Source organism: Mirounga leonina, unplaced genomic scaffold (genome assembly GCF_011800145.1).
Source record: "Mirounga leonina isolate KUSES-001 unplaced genomic scaffold, KU_Mleo_1.0 Mir_82, whole genome shotgun sequence".
Classification (NCBI taxonomy): domain Eukaryota; kingdom Metazoa; phylum Chordata; class Mammalia; order Carnivora; family Phocidae; genus Mirounga; species Mirounga leonina.
The window spans coordinates 1,031,827-1,043,371 of NW_023270825.1; the positions used below are offsets into that span (position 1 = coordinate 1,031,827).

General features: G+C 63.8%; 1 protein-coding gene across 1 annotated transcript; it reads right to left on the reverse strand.

Annotated features, from left to right (window-relative positions):
• Nucleotides 1-7,944: 7,944 nt before the first annotated feature.
• ZBTB42 (zinc finger and BTB domain containing 42) lies at nucleotides 7,945-11,507 on the reverse strand. Its single transcript, XM_034992546.1, has 2 exons — nucleotides 9,623-11,507; nucleotides 7,945-9,390 (listed from the first exon to the last, which is right to left on the reverse strand). The coding sequence occupies exon 1, from the start codon at nucleotides 11,373-11,375 to the stop codon at nucleotides 10,128-10,130; it is 1,248 nt and encodes a 415-aa protein (XP_034848437.1). The 5' UTR covers nucleotides 11,376-11,507; the 3' UTR covers nucleotides 7,945-9,390; nucleotides 9,623-10,127.
• Nucleotides 11,508-11,545: the final 38 nt, after the last annotated feature.

The following is an 11,545-nucleotide window of genomic DNA, read 5'->3' on the forward strand; positions in this document are numbered from 1 at the left end:
CCCCGGACCTCACCCCAGTCCTCCGGCCCCGACCCCACGCCCCCAGTACCCGGACCTCACCCTAGTTCTCCTGCCCCCACACCCCCAGTGCTCCGACCGCCACTTCTCCGGCCCCCCCCCCCCCCCCCCCCCCCGCCCGGCCCCCCAGTCCTCCGGCCCCGACCCCACACCCCCAACCCCCGGACCTCACCCCAGTCCTCCGGCCCCGACCCCACGCCCCCAGTACCCGGACCTCACCCTAGTTCTCCTGCCCCCACACCCCCAGTGCTCCGACCGCCAGTTCTCTGGCCCTGGACCCCACACCGCCAGTCCCCGGACCCCCAGTCCTCCAGCCCAGACCCCACACCCCGTCTTCTGGGTTCTTGCCCAGACCCCCAGTCCTCCAACCCCAGACCCCATACTCCCAATCCCCACACCCCCAGTCCTCTGCGTCCTCAGCCCTGGACCCCAGCCCCCAGACCCCTAGTCCTCTGACCCTGGATCCTACGCCCCCAATCCCCAGACCCCACACCCCCAGTCATCTGGGTTCTCGCCCCAACCCCCAGTCCCCAGACCCCCAGTCCTACAGGCCCTTGGCCCCAGCCCCTTCCAGTGGAGGTCGACCAGGCCAGGCAAGAAAGCAAGCAGCACGCTCTCGGACCTGGGCCAGGGCTGGCGACTCCAAACCTTAGAGAGGAAAGGCTCAGGACAGGTGCTGGGAGGTGGGGTCGGGGAAGGCAGGGGCCGCATCTACCAGGGAAGAATGGGACTGGATGTCCTTACAAGCGGGGTGAGGAACTGATAGGGTCTGAGGGATGCCGTGGCAGACCGGCAGTACTTGTGTGGATGGTGACTGTGACTTGGACCAGGGTGTTGGCAGTGGAGGTGGAGAGCCCCAGACCTGCAGATAGAAGCCCCAGACCTTTCTGTGGAACGTGGGGAGTAAGGTCAAAGAAGGAGCACCCAGGCTCCCAGCTCCAACGACAGGCTCGCTGGGGCTCTTGGTTGCTGGAAGGGGAGCGGCTGGGAGAGAACTGGTTTGGGGGGGGGATCCAGATTTCCTTTTGCGCTCCTGGAAGGCACTCAGGAGAGTGTGCAGGTGTCATGGGCAAGAGAAGGCATCTGAGGAGGGGCGCCTGGGTGGCTCAGTCCGTGGAGCAGCTGACACTTGGTTTCAGCTCAGGCCATGATCTCGGGGTCCTGGGATCGAGCCCCACGTCGGGCTTCACGCTCAGTGCGGAGGCCGCTACAGGATTCTCTCTCCCTCTGCCCCTCCCCATGCTTGCTTGCACACACTCTCTCTAAAATAAATAGATAAATGTTTAAAAAAGAGAGGGCATTTGTCACAACGGAAAGGGTGAGACTCCCTAAGGAACAGCAGTGACAGAGAAGGGAGCGCGGCGCCCTGTGTGTAGAGCTGGGATAGAGTGGAGCGCAGCCAGTGAGGTAGAAGGAAGCTGGGAGAGGGGTATTTGCAGCAGGGAGTGGTGAGATGGAGGCCCGCGGCCCCGGCATGAAAGCAGCCTGGAGGCTGCTGATGTCATGAGCGGTTTGGGGGGAGTCGTACTGGAGTGGATTGCAGGGTAAATAGCTTTCCCCCTGAGCAGGATGAGCTGAGTCTGGAGTCCACGTGGAAAATGAACAAGCAAAAATGGTCAAGAAGACTCTGAAAAAGAAGAGGAGGGAGCGGCCAGCCCCACCAGAGATCAAAATGTGTCATAGCCGCAGGAGAATGAGGGGAGGGCAGCGGAGGGCAGAGGTCACAAGCCACAGCACAAGGGGGGGTTTGTGCGTGGTCATGATGGTCAGCGAAGCTGGACAGATTGCACAGACGGCGTTGCTCATCTGAATAACAAGAAAGTCTGAGCCACCCCTTGACCACATAGCAGTTAAAAAGAAAGAGCTAAATGTAAACGAAGTTAAGCCATAAAAATGTACCAAAAATATTGGCGAATCCCTTGACATCGGAGTGGAAATGCCCAATAGGAAAATGGACAAAAGATGGGCGCCTGGGTGGCTCAGTCGGTTAAGCGTCTGCCTTCAGCTCAGGTCATGATCCCAGGGTCCTGGGATCGAGCCCCACGTCGGGCTCCCTGCTCAGCAGGAAGCCTGCTTCTCCCTCTCCCACTCCCCCTGCTTGGGGGGGTGTCTCTCTCTGTCGAATAAATAAATAAAATCTTTAAAAAAAAAAAATGGACAAAAGACACAAGCCAAGAGTCAACCCAGACGAAATACAAAAGACCCATGAGTGCAGGGTCACCCGTAGTAAGAGAAATGCACATGAAAGTCATACAGAGATAACGAGTCCTCACCTACTGGATTTTGGAGAAGCCCACAGTGCGGTCACATGCCGTGGTTGGCAAGTAGGGAGCAGGTGCCGGGGAAACGACACGGACCGCCGCCGTGGAGGCGCTCTGGCGCTCTCGGCATCCCAAGTACTTGTGCCCCCCGAGAAGCTATGCCCACCGGCTCCGCGATCAAGGCTATCTGCCAGAGCATGGCGTCTACCAGCAGAACTCTGGAAAGCGCCCAGTGTCCGCTCCAGGGGACCAGCCGGTGATGACACAACCCCACAGCGGACCGGGTGTGGCTGTTTAGAGGTTACGGCCTTGAGGTCGTTCATGCGCTGGTGTGGGAGGATCTCTACTGTCTGTTTTTAAGAGGAAAAACAGCAACATTCAGAACAGCTTCTGTGGTGTGACACCTCCGTGGGGGACACTGGGGAGAATCAATATCCGTATTTACAGAAACATTGGCGAACACCCGAGAAATGAGTAGTCGTGGGAGCCCAAAGGCAGGGGCGAATGCGGTGCGTTGGGGGCACACGCCAGGGGAAGCAGCTCCGGTATGTGTCTTTTAATGGCAGAATCAAGGTGAAAACACGACACTGAGGGAATAAGGGGCGTAAAAAGACACAGACATAAGCAGTCGTATGAGAAGTCCTGCCGGAATGTGAGGGGTAAAGGACGGGGTTTCAAGTTTAACCTAATTCATGTATGTTGGTGACCAATGACCCATAACATGATTCAAAATAAAACCAGATCTCCCCCCCTCCCCCGGTCAGGCAGGAACCAAGTTCCCTCCCCATGAATGACCCACATTCCACCTTTTATTTCTTTAGTATTCTTCCAAGAATATTTTGTAACCACGCACATGCGTGTTCTTGTGCTGATCATGTCCCTGGCACCTGGAGGGAGGGTCACACTGCCGTCCGCACGTGTGCTTGGTGAGCGGCGCTTGCGGGAGCCCAGGGAGCTGGTCCCACCGCCCACAGGCACTGTTACGGCCCAGCCGGGCATGCGCCCACTCCGCGCCTGCCAGGCACGGGCCCCGCAGCCTCACGCATGAGGATGTGACCAGGCTGTGCCAGTCTGATGCAGAAGGGGGTCTCCAAGCATTTTATCATGGAAAGTTTCAAACATGGGAGTTTCCAGAACACAGTAAGCTCCCGGCACCTGTCTCGGTTTCAGCAGCTGCTCGCTCCCCGCTCTTCTGGCCGCATCCACAGCCCTGTCTGTTCCTGCCCTTTCACTGTTCTATCGGGTTTTTAAATGTACACACATCAAAATGCACAGTAAAGTTTGATACATCTTGACGGCCACGTGGCATGCCACCCTGTAAAACTCAGGAACTGTCCACCACCCCCCAAAGTCCCCTTGGACCCCCTCGATCCTTGCTTCCCCCTGCAGGGGCAAATGTCTGATTTTCCCCCTGGACGCTACCCCGCCCGCTCTAGAGCTTCGTGCAGGTGAGACGGCACGGCGGGCGCCCTTCCTGCCTGCTGCCCTCTGTCCCCCGGAACAGGGACCCCACCCTTCACGGTCACACGCCGTCCCGTGGGGTGAGGATTCTGCACCTGGCACGTCCACTCCAGCTGGTGGACATTGGGGTTGTCGCAGGCTCTTTGCTAACGCGGCTCTCGCTGCCACGAACACGTGAGGAAGGTCCCTTGGGGACACACGTCTCCCCTCCCCCGGATGAGCCCTCCCGGTGGAAATGGCCGGGTCACGTGACCGGGGTATGTTTTACCTCCCAAGCAAGGGGCGCCTTCCCCAGCGCGGCGCCACGTCCCACCTGTGTGAGTGCCGCCGGGCTTCCCGTTTGGGCACGGGCGTGTCCCGCGGCCTCACTGCGGGGTCCCTGGTGGCTACCGGTGCTGAGCACTGCCCCGCGTGCCCCCTAAGTGCCTTGTGACAAACCGGCGGCACCGTGCTTCCCGCCGAGTCCTGTGCCCGTGCTGCCCGCCCCCCTGGCTCTCCAGCGCCCTCACATCGGTGGTTCTCTGTGCGGGGGGTCGGTCCAGCAGAGCTGGGCAAGCGTCAGCAGCCCTCTGGGCGGTCGGTCCTGCTCTCCTTCTATGGTGTCCTTGGAATGGGCTCAAGCCGACTGCCCAAGCCCCTCCCTTTCTGCAGGCCGCTGCAGGGAGGGGAGGGGCCGCATCTGTCCAGGCTTGGGTTCCCCAAAGACTCAGCGCCTGGGCAGGGGAGCCGGGTGGAGGGGAGGGGCCGGAGATGGTGAGAAGAAGGTGGCCACGCCGGCAGCTTCAGACTCGTGACCGAGAAGCTGCGTGGTCAGGCGAATGGGGAAACGGAGCTTGTGCTGCAGGGGCGGGGGCGGGGGGCGGCTGGACTTGAGGTTCCAAGGGGGGTGCAGCTGTTGTGTGACCCGGGTGTGGGGGCGCAGGAGAAGGGGCCACGGAGCCCAGGGAAGGATGCTGGATGCATTTGCCTGCAGACCGTGGGATGTCCAGAGCCTTGGCCTCGGAGACTGGTTGAGGGGATGGCTCAGCGAGTGTGGAGGGGGAGCCTTCTGCGAGCAGAGGGACCTCAGGGCTCGGAGACCAGCGCAGAGAGGAAGGGAGGGTGGTTTACCCTTGGGGGGTGTGGGCCTCAAGAGATATGAGATTCTGTGAGAGGCAGTGGGGGGTAGAGATGTCCCTTCCTGGCCGGCTTGGGAGGGCAGATGGGAGGGGCACTCTGCAGGGGAAGCAGAGCTGGGAGCAACAGCCCCGCGGGACAGCGAGGCCGGGGGTCCGCGCCCTGGGACGCCAGCAACGAGGGGGTGAGACTCAGGTGCGGGCCACTGTGGAGGGTGTGGGCAGAATGGGTTTGGGTCCGTTGAGGGCAGTCCTCCCTGCACCGTGGTCTGGACACGGGACGGCGGCAGGCGGCTGTGCCCAGTGGCCCGTGGGCTGCCCAGCACGTTGGAGGGCGAAATGGAATCCTCAACAAACCTTACTGACAAGAAAACTGCAGTGGCCGGCCCAGATGTGGGCCTCCGCAAGCTTCTGAAACCCCGACTGTTAGGGGTTGAAGTGTGTCTCCAGAATTCCCGTGTGGGAGCCCTAACTCCCAGCACCTCGCACCATGACCGTACTTGGACGGAGGGTCTTTACAGAGGTGATCAAGTTAAAATGAGGTTCTAGGACGGGAGTCCTTATAAGAGGAGGCGATCAGGACACAGACTCGGGAGAGGACTGCGTCTCCACGCCCGGGAGAGAGGCCCCAGGAACAACCAGCCCTGCCGACACCCGGATCTCGGACTTCCAGCCTCGGGAATTTCGAGAATGTAAACGCCTGTGGTGCAAGCTGCCCAGGGCGTGGTGTCGTGTCCCTGTGTCTGCGGCACAGGGCGGGGAATAGGTTTCTCTGAGTATAGACTTTGTTCAAATTGCCGAAAGCAATGCCACCTGGCTCCAATCAGGGAGGTGAGTCCCTGCCCCCCTAGATTTCCGGGGATACCCCAGATCCGCTGAGATCTCTGCAGGGCCAGCCGCTAGCCAGGGCCTGCTGCCCTAGGCCAGCTGTCCCCGCACTCCTCCCACAGCCCCCTGTGCTCGTGGAGACCCCTGTGGGGGACCCGGCCAGGGAGGATGAGGGCCGGGGGCAGGTGACCCTGTGGGGAGGCACAGGGCCCAACAGCGCCGGTCCCCAAACTGCAAACTGCTGTCGCCCGCAACCCAGCCCAGCCAACACTCCCAGGAGGAGCTCCACTTGCTCTGCGGGGCACTGTTGCCAAGGCCCTCGGCGCTGGGGCCCTTCTGAGCCACGGCTGGCCCCAGGGGAGGCAGCTGTGTTAGGCTTGCTGTCGTCCGCAGCAGAAGGGGCGGCCAGCATGTAGCGGCCGCTGCCCGTGTGCCCACCGGGCATGACCCCATTCGCCCCTCTGCAGAGGCGTGCCATGATTCCCATCTTACGCATGAGAAGACTGAGGCAGAACAGAACTGCCCTGGGGACCAGGACGAGGAGCAGGTGGCCCTCCCCGCGGGGTTCTGTGACAAGCAGAGGGCTGCTGTCCACGCTGGTGTTGGGGACGTCTAGTGGGCGTGCGTGGGAGAGGCCCAGACCCGTTTTCCCTTCGATAGGGACAAAGGAGGTGCAGCGGAACCAGGAAATACCCGGGAAGCAGGGGGTCGCAGGGAAGGGAGGAACAGCCCTTCCCTACCACTAGTCCTCGTGCAGATGGCCGAGCACTCCATCCTCCACTTAGAAGTTGGCCCAGATTTTAGGGGTCGGTTTCTGTGGGGGTCTACTGGGAAGATAGTGCTGGTGGAGGAGGGGGATAGGAGGGAGGAGGAGGCCCCAGGCCCTTCCACGTGCCTCAGTTTACCATCCCGCCAGTGGATCAGGCTGGATGGCTCCAGCCCCAGAGGCGTGGGTGATGGAGCCGGCAGTGAGCTGAGTGTGGGTACCTCATATCAGCCCCCTCCCAGGCCAGCCCCTCCCCCTAAGGGGGCCTCTCCATGCCCTCCCCCCCCCCCCAGTTGGCTTGGCAACAGCCAGTTCTGAGAAGGCCCAACTGGTAACATGACTGGGTCTCCCTGCAGGTCAGTGGTGCTGGTCCAGGAGGAGGGCTCAGTGGGAGGCAGGCTGCGTGGGGGAGGGGAGGTGCCGGGCACCACCGCCGGGAAGCAATGACCCGCATTTGGGGCAAGGACTGGTAAGGCCTCAAAGTATAGCCCCAAACCCAGCAGCCTTTTGAGCGCCAGCTCAGCTCGGCACCACCCTTGGGGACCCCATGCAAGTACGGTTCCCCCTGCCCTGCCCTTGGGTCTGCTTTGGCTCTTCTTGGGGGACACTTTGGCCAGGACGAGGCTTGGGACACACACGAGAGGCCATCTGCTCATCTGCCCCGGGCCCGGTGAAAAGGCACAGCTCAAGGGAACGCTCAGAGAGCCCCAGCTCCACGTTCCCATGCAAGGGCTGAGCAGGGGCTGGGACGCCCACCCACGCCCAGCTGTCAGCTCTGACACCAGCCTGATCTGGTTCAGGGCTCTAGAACCCCCACGGGGCCAGGCCTGCCCAGCCACTGCCCAGCTTCACCCCCAGTCCCCGGGGCTCTCTAGAGGTCAGGGAGGGCCCCACAGGGTGAGGGTGGGGCCAGGAGCGACACATCCCCTCCAAGCCTTGCCCACCTCTCGCCCAAATCCTGGCCTCTGAGGGCCCAGTCCCACCCCGAGGAGGTGGGGTACATATGAGTTGTGGTGGGAAGGAAAAAGGCAAAGGGCATGTGGGGGGCAGGTGGGGGGGGCCCAGGAGTTGCAGTTGGACGGGAGGTAGACAGGAGGACCCAAGACCAGAGGATCAGGAAGCCTCAGATCCAAGCTCGAGGGCCTGTGGCTGCTCAGCAGATCCCCCCACAGCCCCCCGCACAAGAAACCAGGGTCCCCTCACCAGGTCCCAGCCTGCATCCTGCCCCCCCACGCCCCAGGGCAGGGAGGGCAGCCTGAGGAAAGAGGGTGTGCTACCTGTCCATAGCCCTGCCCTAGCCCACGCCCCCCGCAATGGGGCACAGCAGGTGATGCCATCTGAGACAGGGTCCCCAGAGTGGCCACTGCCCACCTAGGACCCTCCCCTGCCCCCGGGGCCTCTTCTGCCCCCACCGGCCCAGAACAGCAGGGCCCACACTTCCCACACACACTTGGAGATGCACACGCTCCCGTCCCCAGGAATAACCCCGGCCATCTCCACCTGGGGCAGACTTTATTAGCACTGTGAGCATGAAGACGATGATGGGCACACAGGAGGACAGCTCTGGCTTCCGACTGTCATGGCAAACAAAACCTCCCGCCAGACGCAAAGCACAAACCACCGTCCTCTGGGTCACTGGGCGCAGCCCACCCCCGGGGCAGAGCAGATGAGGCCGCGGGGAGGCGGCGGGACGGGCCCAGGAGGACCCAACACAGCAGGCTCCCCTGGGACGGCATCCACACGCCCCTTTACTACACATTCCCACACAATTGTGTGTTAAATATATAGAGATTTCGTCTGAACTGTGTTGGTTATCACATTAAAAACTAACCACTTGTCTTTACATTAACTTCACAGTAACTGTTTGCAGAAGACAATGAATCCAGTGTCGATAAGTCAGGACAGGAAAGTAAGTTCCTTCCCCCATGGAACCCCTGGGGAAAACCAGGGCCGCCGGCGGCGCTGTGGGTATGGCTCGGCCTCGCCATTTACTAGACACACGCACATGCGCGTGCACGCACACACACACACACACGGAAACCTGATCATGGAGGAGGTGACACGGAGCGTGAGGTAACCCTTCCAGAGGTGCGGGGCCCAGAGCCAGGATGATCACAAGCAGGGGGCCCCTTGCCCGGTGTGCTGTGTGGTCTGCATCCAGGCCAGGGCCTCGGAGTCCCAAGCACCAGGAGAGGCCCTGCACCGCACGGTGGGCTGCCCGCACAGCCGGAGAGCCGAGGGTGTGCAGGGAGACGGCCCCTTCTGCCCGCCTGCTGTGAAGGCCACCGGTCGTTTCACTCCAGACCGGGCAGACAAATAAATACGACATCAAGTGTTGCCAGGAGACGAGAAAATAACTTAAGCTTGGCTGGACTCTGTCCTAATGCCTCCAGTCAGTGGACACCAGGAGTCCAGGGGGCTCTGCCACGTGCAGGACCCCCAGAAGCAGGGGCAAGCCCCCGCCTGCCCTCGCCCCTTGCCATCATCACGGAGATTCTGGCAGCAAGATTTGCTGGGTGACCCCCACCAACTGCAAATGCAGAGGTCTTTCGGGGTCCAGGAGCTGTGGGTGACAGTGGGGGGCTATGCCCCCAGCCCAGCAGGTGCTTGTCCCCTCCCTGTTCGATGGCAGCTTCCACCTAGGCCCCACTGGAGGGAAGGGAAAGCCTGCAAACATCGCCCCTAGTAGAGAGAGCAGCTTCTGGCCCCCAGCTCAGTGCTCCGTAAACGACCGGCACTCCGGGGAGACCCTGAGCAGGCAAACCGGTGACCTCAGGGTGAGCCCCACAGCAGCCCGGTAGCAGCTGGCGATACTCAAGGCCCTTCCGGGCCCCACCCAGGGGATGCTCAGACGTGCCCTGGACCCCGGGCCCAGGCAGGGAAGCAGCACGGCCCTCGCCCGCAGGCAGATAGCCGGCAACCTCGGGGAGGCTCTCTGCATCTAAAGAGAATCATATCCAAATTGTGACTCCCTCTCTCCGACCGAGTTACAGTGTGGTCAGGATCAGAAGCTCTGGAGGACCCACCTCCCACCCCAGCACCTGGAACTCAAGAGCCCTTCAGCGTCTGGCTGGTTCTGCTTCTGCAGCCCCGCCACACCAGCTGTGCCCCGAGTCCCCCGCCTGCACGCCCTGGGCCCAGGGCCTCCCGCGGAGGCTCCTGAGGCCACCCACCAGGAGGGGCCTGTTCCATCCAAGTGCCGTTTTCGGGACACGCTGACAACTTCTGTGGTGTGTTCATTCTCTACCAAGCCTGGGGCCAGGCTCACCAGGATATGCCCGCGTGAGTCAGTGAGGGTCAGGAAAGCCCCCGCTGAGAGGACTGCAGAACGTCCTCGGGCCAAGGAGGCTGGGCGGGAGCCCTTGGGACAGGGCCCTTGGGACACCCCCTGGAGCTGACACAGGGGATGGAGAGGAAGACAGAGTTCAAAGTCAGGGCACAGCTGGGGGCAGGAATCAGTTGGGGGGGGGGGGGAGCAAAGCGTGGAAGAGGGCGGCCCAAGCCAGTCCAAGTCACCCCGAGCCTGAGCCTGTGGTCCAGGGGCAGCAGCGGCCTTTCTGCTGGCAGCTGCGGCACCGGGCTGCCCCCCACCCCCCACCAGCTCCCATCCCTCCTGCTGCGTCCCAGCGGCCCACCTGGGAGGTCCCTCCCCGTCCTCCCACGCCGCACAGGGCCGGGTCACACCAGCAGGGACTTGACCAGGCCGCAGTGGAATTTTCGGACGTGGCGGTAGAGGTCCCCGGACTGCGTGAAGCGGCGCTCGCACCAGCGGCAGGCGTGCGGCTTCTCGCGCGTGTGCACCACGGCGTGGCGGCTCAGGTTGTGCGAGTACTGGAAGCTCTTACCGCACTGCGCGCACGTGTAGGGCTTCTCGCCCGAGTGCGTGCGCTCGTGCCTCTTGAGCGTGTACGTGCAGGAGAAGGTCTTCCCGCACAGCGGGCAGGTGGGCACTGGGCCGTCGGGCGACAGGCGCGCCCGGGCGCCGTCCCGCTCGCGGAAGTGGGCACCGAGGTGCAGCTGCAGCACGTGGGCGCCGGGGAACAGCTTGCTGCACAGCGGGCAGACGCAGAGGTGCCCGCCGGCCCCCCGCTCCGCATCCAGCTCCCGCTCCCCGCCGCCCGCCCCGCCCCCCCGCAGCGGCTCCACGCCCACTGCCCGGCGCTTGGCCGCAGGAGCACAGCGGGGCTGCGGGGGGCTGGGGGGGCTGCGAGGGCCGCTGCCGTCCTCCGGTTCCGACAGCGAGTCCCGCGAGTCCCTCACTAGTCGCTGCACGCAGTGTCGCATCTGGCTGCAGGGGGGGGTCTGAAGGACACAGGGTGGAGGGACTGGCTCCCGCCCGGGGCTCGGCTTCAGTGACAGGTCCAGGGCCCGGTCTGAGTCCCCGGGGGCCGGCCAGGGCGGGCGCCCGGGCGCTGGCGCAGGGAGGGCGCCGACCCCAGCCCGGGGCGGCCTGGCCTTCTGCGCGGCCGGGCAGAGCTCCGGGGCCCGCGGGGGCTGGGGGCGCGGGGGCTGGCCTGGCGGCTCGGCCGGGGCGGCGGGGGCCCCCCGGTGCAGCGCGCGGCCCCCGTCCCTGAGCCTGCCCCTGCAGACCTCGACGACGTCGTGCATGTGCAGGTAGCCGGCGGCGGCCAGGACGTCCTCCACCGGCAGGCTGCGCAGGTCCAGGCGGCCCTCGTACATGAAGTCCAGCAGGCGGCCGAAGGCGGGCGCCGTGACCACGTCGCCGTTGAGCCGCACCGCGTCGCGGCTGCCCGCAGGCCGGTCCCTGTAGAAGAGATGGAAGGAGACGCTGCACGCGGCCAGCACCGCGCGGTGGGCCGGGAAGCGCGCGGCGCCCACCAGCACCGTGCAGTCGCACAGGAAGCCGTGCTGGCGCTGCTGCCGCAGGCGGCCCAGCAGCCGCGCGCCGTGCTCGGGGAAGTCCATGTCGCCGCGGGCCCCGGCACCTGCCCCGAGCAGGAAAACTCGATCGAAAGGGAACAGAAGCCGCCGGCCGCGGGGCGGGCCCCGGGGCGCGAACCTGCGCGCGTCCCCGCCGGGCCGCCCCTGAACTCCACTCCGCGGTGCCGCCCGCCGCGTCCCCCGACGCCCGCGTC